General features: G+C 42.6%; 1 protein-coding gene across 2 annotated transcripts in view; it reads right to left on the bottom strand.

Moving 5' to 3' along the window:
• Positions 1–4,347: 4,347 nt before the first annotated feature.
• Positions 4,348–6,937, bottom strand: part of CARF (calcium responsive transcription factor) — a 29,722-nt gene continuing 27,132 nt past the window's right edge. For both annotated transcript variants that reach the window (XM_066636480.1, XM_066636488.1), the window contains exons 14-15: positions 5,681–6,005; positions 4,348–4,623 (exon numbers count right to left, since the gene is read on the bottom strand). In XM_066636480.1, the coding sequence (XP_066492577.1) occupies positions 4,511–4,623; positions 5,681–6,005 (438 nt within the window). In that variant the 3' untranslated portion in view covers positions 4,348–4,510. The remainder of the gene's footprint in view (positions 4,624–5,680; positions 6,006–6,937) is intronic.

The following is a 6,937-nucleotide window of genomic DNA, read 5'->3' as shown; positions in this document are numbered from 1 at the left end:
TAGGGAAATATGCATACCCGAATCCCCTTTCTTCGGCCAAATACATTTTGCTTATAACCTATAAAGGAAAATAATAATTAATAACAATTATAAATGCAGTAAAGACTAAAATCATACCTTCTCAATATGGCTGTATTTCATTTTTCTAAATGTTTGTACTTTAATTTCCTTTTCTGTTCAGTTTTGTTTTGGGATGCAATTCACAGCACAATCCTACGCATTTTTACTCAAAAGTGACCCTCACTGAGTTCAATGGGAATTACTTCCAGGTAAGCATGTACAGGATTACAGCTTGAGTGAGTTTTCCCCCTATTCTGCCACACTTTCAGTAATGTTACATGCCATGCTCCACTTCCCCAAATACTGAGAACTTCCAAGGCTACAGCAGTAGCCAGGTTCTGGCTTTCCTTTGGAGAAGAAAGAGATCACTGGAGACTTACTGTGCATTTATAATATTTGCTTTATTTACTAATACACATGTTGAACAATGGGTGGAGGTGGGTAGCAGAAGTCTCTTGCAAGGTATAGACAACATGCATTTTCTAAGCATTTTTTCTCCCCCAATGATCGTCAGTTGCAGGCTTGCCCTTCCCCAGTTCCTTCATTCTGGGATGCTTTGCCTCTCTCACTAATCAAATTCTAGTATTTCCTTATCTCAACTAAGCTCAGCTAGACAACTCTGACTCTGACCCCCCCCACAGATCACACAAAGTGGGGAGGGAAAATGGGATATCATACACTCTTGGCTTCAGTCCCTTCCCTCAGGTTGTGGTTACCTGAGGTGGCACCAAGTTCCCAGGGACCATTAAGGATTATTAAGAATCCTCTGCTGGTCTCCTTTATTAGTCTAACACAGGGGTGTTATGTGTAAATTTGAATAAATTTACATACATTTACATAAATGTGGTTATGTGTAATATAGTCATTTACATAAATGAATATATTAAAGATTAACTTATATGAATTAATGAAGGTCTTGCAATAGCTCGAGGCCTATAAAAGCCCTTGCACAAAGCAAGGCTGGCCTTTCCTTTGCTGCTGCTACTGCATCATAGACAACAAGCAGTGGAGGAAGCTCTCATCCCACAGCTCACGCGAGAGATCAAATAGTTGCCCTCACGCTGAGAGCAGTTGCATCGGGCCAGTGTGGGCTCCAACAAATCTCTGGAGGGCCAGAGGCTCATTGGGGACTGGGGGCTCCCTGAGGGCCGCATTGAGAGGCCTTGAGGGTCACGAGTGGCCCCAGGGCTGGGGTTTGGGCACCCCTGATCTAAAAGAAAGAGCTGGCCCCCCACAGCATTCTAGCATGTATAAGCAATTGATCTGCTAATATAGTAATTCAAACTATTAACTAATTTCAGAGCAATATAGTGAGTTGAAACGGAGGTGCTCACTTAGGAGCAGTTTTCTGACATGTGAAGGGGGCTGGAAAGAGAGACTTGATGAAAACTGCACTCCCTCCTTTGCACTGGATAACATGAATGGGAAGGTAGTGGGAGTAGCACTCAATAAGCCATCAGGTGTCATTATAGGTGGCACCTGGGGGGGGGGACTCAGTGCAGGACTTTGGCTTGTGATCCCCAGCAACCTAATGCTCACCCTAAGGTCAGGCAAGATTTCCTCCCCCTACCCTCTTGCTAAATACTGTAAGGTGGCCTTAGACTGAATGCATGTCATCTCTCCAGCACTTACTGAGCCAAGGACGAAGTAGCCGTGTAGCAGGCACACAATGTCTTCTCCAACGCTGCATGGTTGAAGCTTGCTGAGGTTGCCTCCGTTCGAGGTAAGACTCCGCAACTGAAGGTCTTTTGTGGCAGGATTAGAACTATAGAATCAACTGGCTGCATTCTCAGGAGAATCCACGTTCTATTCTTTCCCTGAGAGAACAAAAGAATGGAGAATTTCCTTGCTGTGAGTTCTCCTTCTGCTTCTCCTGATAATGGTCCAGGACTCTGGATGTTCTTTAATTCAGTCACTGGAAGGCAGGCACTTTGGGGAAAACAAAAGACACTGTTGGAGGGGGCTGGGCAGGAGACACCTCTCACTTTCTCTGGAGCCAGTCTCTGGGGATGAAGAATTAAGAACAGAAACAAGCCATGTATCCCTAAAACCACCCCCCCCCCTCCATTGCCAAGTTACAGGTCCTAATGCAGACAGTCAATGCAAAGAAAGAGTATTGGATCACAATTAGAAAAATGATGAGAAAGAGTATTCATGGCAATAAAATTCTTCATTTTCCCTACTTGTCACCTTCCAGTGGCTCATTCACTGAGGAATCCCACATGTTGGAAAAAATCTCCTTTGGCCCTTAGATCATTGGCTGACTTAAGCAGTCTTACCAATGAGGGCCACTGTCAGTTGACCATGGGTGGTAATAAGGCACAGATAACACAGAGACACCAGGGTGAATTTGAACAAAGAACAAGGGTATTATTAAGAAAGAGATGAAGGCAAAGCTTTAACATTTAATTAGATATAACCCAGAACATAAACTTAGATGGTTCTCCCTCCCTAAAACCCTCCTGGAGCAGGTTATTGGGAGAGAAGGGTGAGTGAGAATATTGCTTTGTCTCGCAGTCAGATGGCTGGAAAAGCTGGGATCTCTTGGCACCACAGTCTCTGAAGGAGAACAAAGGATGGGAGTAGGCCCTACTCCCATGAAGATCTCCCTTTGTGTGGGTGTTCAACAGTGTTGGAGCTCCAGTTGGTCATCAAGATCTGAGAAGTCACTCCCAGTGAGCCCTTCATCTCAGAGGTGAAGGCTCCCTCCTTACGAATCTTGGACCAACAGAGACCTGCCAGCCCGAACTGTGGTTTCCTCTGTCTTTATACGCAGCTTTCTATGTTACAGTGTGCAACATAGATTTGTTGCACAGAGATACATGTAGATGATCTGAACAAAGATAAACAGTAGTATGTAAACAATGTGTGAACAGTAAGTGCCACAAGCTTTATTTTTGGCAAGAATACATTTTTCTAGTAGAAAAAAGTGGCAAACTATGAAAAATTGATACTCTGATTTCTGTTGCAATTCATAGCCTTCCTCAAACCAGGAACGTGCTTACTGGCACAAGAGTACTACTAAATCAATCTGGGTATTATGACTGAAATACTTTAAAGCTATTGTTTAGAAACACGCACACTATGTAAAACTCTCAAAACTTTACACTTTAATACAAAACATATACAGTGTATACAATACAAAATCTTTTAAGTTTGTACAAGCTGAAGTTTTTAAATATTTTTTAATTTTTTTATATTCACATGATCAAATGTTCATCTTCACAGTTCAAAGAAGAGCTATTGATCCTTCAGGTTTGATTATTAACAGCTGCTAACTGTGAACAATTATTTAGGTATGTCAAAAAAGCTCTTTGTATTTTCACTGCAATGTTAGCATATGCACATATTATCTTTCTTGCAAACTGTGGTAATCTAGACAACATTTAGTTACAAATGCTGGAATCAACAGAAATGTGTCCAAATTCATGTTGTACATTAAACTGTACCAGATGAAAACATAGGACAAAACCATTCCACTTCCAAAGCTCTTCAAGTTGGGCAGCTTGTCAGGTGGCACAGAAAGCTGCATCCAGAAGGGCAAGTAACCCTGCCCATTATGCATACACAGGTAATTATGTCCCTAGTAGTTAGGCCGCTTTTCAAGAAATGTTATTTACAAACCACAATTTAAGTCACAATTTAGGTCACTATATTATGTTGACTGTTCAAACCCTGCGAGTACGGACAATGCTTTCAGAATCCTGCTTGGTAGAGATTCGTTTCTTGAGTTTTGAAAACACAATGGCAGAGATGTCTTATCTATCGAGGTCTGAACCGCCACTGCCTTTTGCGTTCCCTAAAGCCTGCTTCTGTGAAAATCCACAGGAGGGTTGATTTATCCCCTTGAACCATGAATGCTATATTTTTTGTAGCACACACACACACTACAAAAGTTAACATTTTATTTTGCAGCATGGTAAAATGAGCAGACACGCTCTGTCCGTCAGCCTGGCATCCCATATGCTTCTCTGAATGTGAAATGTAAAGTGCATGAAGTAAAAAGGAGAAGTGTTGAAAAGTGGCCACCAGGTGGGAGGTCTGATCTTGCCCACGGTAGCCCACTGGTTGCTCTCCAGAATAAAGAGTGAGAAAGGAAATGCCATGAACAAGCCAGAAGGTGAATGTAGAGTTCCAATGAAATATTTTCTTCCACAACACCATGCATATTTCTATTTGTTATCCCGTTTAAGACATTTGCTGCTAAAAACCATTGTTACTGCTGTACTGCTCCGAGTTGCCAGGACAAACTGAGGACTTAGGAAACATCAGCGAGGGCAGGACAACGACGAACAACAATTTCACATGGAAAGAAGGTGATCTGGAACTGGCAGGGAAGCCTATCAGCTGACTGCCACAGAATGGCACATTGCGCTTGCATCAAACGCAATTCTCTCCTCAAAGGGAGGAGACTTTTCATCACCACAAGTTCAAAACAGACTTTGCAAATTCAAGTAGCGGATGAAGCGTGGAAGTCTCTGAATGTATCCATCTCCAAGGATACTGCTTGTTCTTTGGCTTCTTGAGTAACGTGGGCTGAGCAGGTAGCACTCTCTGGATTTCCTTTTAACCACCACAGAAAAAAGAACAGAGAAACGCATTAAACTTTCCTTTTCTCTTAAGAACTAGATCCAACAGCAACTATTAATGGATACAGCTGTTGGATCTGCAGGAGGATATCACCATTTCAGCAGCTACCAGACACAGGAAGACAAGCAGATAATATGATGCGAGAAGTTCTCAGAATTGTTCTCATGCTGAGGCTCTCTGTGTTGCAAATATGGGGTGCTTTGGGGCGGATGGTGACTTCGGAACTTTACCAAATAGATGCACAAATAGCCACTTTTCAGATCAAGACTGCACCATATTTCATTTCTAAGGTAAGAATGTACTGGAGCTTAAGCCTGCCAGCAAACTAGGACCTCTCCTCAAGAAGTGGCTTCCTCCCCTCCAATCACTGATGCAAGGCTAAGGGCACCCACACATTAAAAGCCTACTTGTGCTACTTTCTAAGTTCCAAGGGTGAGCCCCAGCATCAATCCTGCTATAATCTGCCTAGAATGCATTCACACACAGAAGATCTCAGAACATGGAGTGTGTTGTTCTGAGAAACATAAGGTATGATGGAAATGGGTTCCCCAATTTTGTATCCCCATTTGCAGGTTGTGAAAGCATGTGGGGTTATTACAGTGATCAGGGTGGGGCAGGGTGCAACAGTCACTGGTGGTTGAAATCGCCCCCCCCCCCAATTCTTCAAAATAATTTTAAGCCTTGTGGTCACGATACTATCCCCTCCAAAAGCCAATCACAACTATGCAAGGCAACAATGGAGTCTCGTCCCAAAAGGCATTGGGGAGGGGAGAACTGTGGACACTAGAACAAGGACCCCAATTGCCACAAACAGGCAGCTGTGAAAAGGACAAAGGACATTTTTCTCCTCCTCAAATTTAAAACAAAGCTACTCTTTGAAAAACTTTTGCTTGCGTCCAAGTTCAAGGACACTTTAGACTTTCATCTCGACACACCAACACCCTTGTGACACAGATTCCCTTGTGACAGAGACAGTCAAGTCATGTGATATTCCTTGGCATGTTAAGAATCTAAAGAGATCTGAACTTACTAAGAGTTGCACGACTGTCTACTGTCTGTGCATCTAAAAGATGAGCTTCCGGCTCAATAACTTCTGTGTCTTCTATACTTCCAGCAGTTACAACCTGGCTCACAGCAACTGCCCTTTGATCCGATACAGGCTGTTCTTCCAGTACTGATGCAGCAGCTTTGTTCTGAGTGAAGCTTGCTTGGAGGTTATGGCTCTGATAGATTGTACGCTGGCTGATCATTTGCCTCCCTATGGAATGTGCAGGGCTGAAAGGAGAGTGGCTATCCACTGTTATAAGGGCTGCTGCTCCATCAGTGGAAGCAAGTGCTTGCTGCAACTGTAATCCCTAAAACACCAAAGCAAAATTAATGTTTCATCTATGCGTTCATCCTGTTAAAGCCAAAGAGTGCAATAGTGTGCCAACTTTGTAGTATTATTTCCAAAATGAATACTCAGATTGGATGATGACAATAAGCAGCGCTGATATAGTGCTTTCAAGTGTTAAAAGCACTTCACATACATTAGGGGTCACTGCAATGAGGTTTTCTTGAGCTTGAATAGTACTTCAATATTTCATTGGTAATGATTCTTATTGAATCATTTTCTGTACTTGCTAGAGGCAAGGTTTTAACTCCTTCACTGCACAGAGCAATCCTAATTGTCCTCCCTCCCTCCTTCGAAGCTCCTCTGTATGTTTTAAAAATGCAAATAATGGAGGGTAAAACTATAAGCTTAATGTAATATAGTTTGGTCCTTAGGGAATGCTCCAGAGGAGAAAGGATAAGAGAAAATGGACTTTCACAAGCCAGGACCCAGAAGGATGGTTTCATAAGGAACTGATAAAGGCTAGGATGGGCCTACTTCTTAACAGAATGGAAGTCTGATCAATTTTATAGCCTAAACCAGTGGTTCTCAGACTGAGGGTCATGTCTCAATTTTTGGTGGGTCACATAGTGTTGCTGAACTTTGGGTTGCCAAGCTTTTGCATTTTTTTTTAACATGGAAGGCCTGCAAGTTTTCATCAGGAAAGTGGTTAGCATTCTTCAGCCCAGGCCAAGCCATGTTGTATTCTTGCTGGTGAAAACACACTCCAGAGGTGGGTTTTGTGCGTTAAAAAATGTGAAAGTTCAGCAACCTAGAAGTTTTGGCGGTGACATGAAGATGTCATCATGCCAAGCTCTGCAATGAAGGTGGGTTGGGGGGGGAAGAAACATCTGAGAACTACTGGCCTAAATAATTCAGTTGTCATATATACTCATGTATAAGTAAAAAAATTAT

This window comes from Tiliqua scincoides, chromosome 1 (assembly GCF_035046505.1).
Source record: "Tiliqua scincoides isolate rTilSci1 chromosome 1, rTilSci1.hap2, whole genome shotgun sequence".
Lineage (NCBI taxonomy): Eukaryota > Metazoa > Chordata > Lepidosauria > Squamata > Scincidae > Tiliqua > Tiliqua scincoides.
Note: the sequence above shows the minus strand (reverse complement) of the source record. Positions and strands in the feature narration are given on the sequence as shown.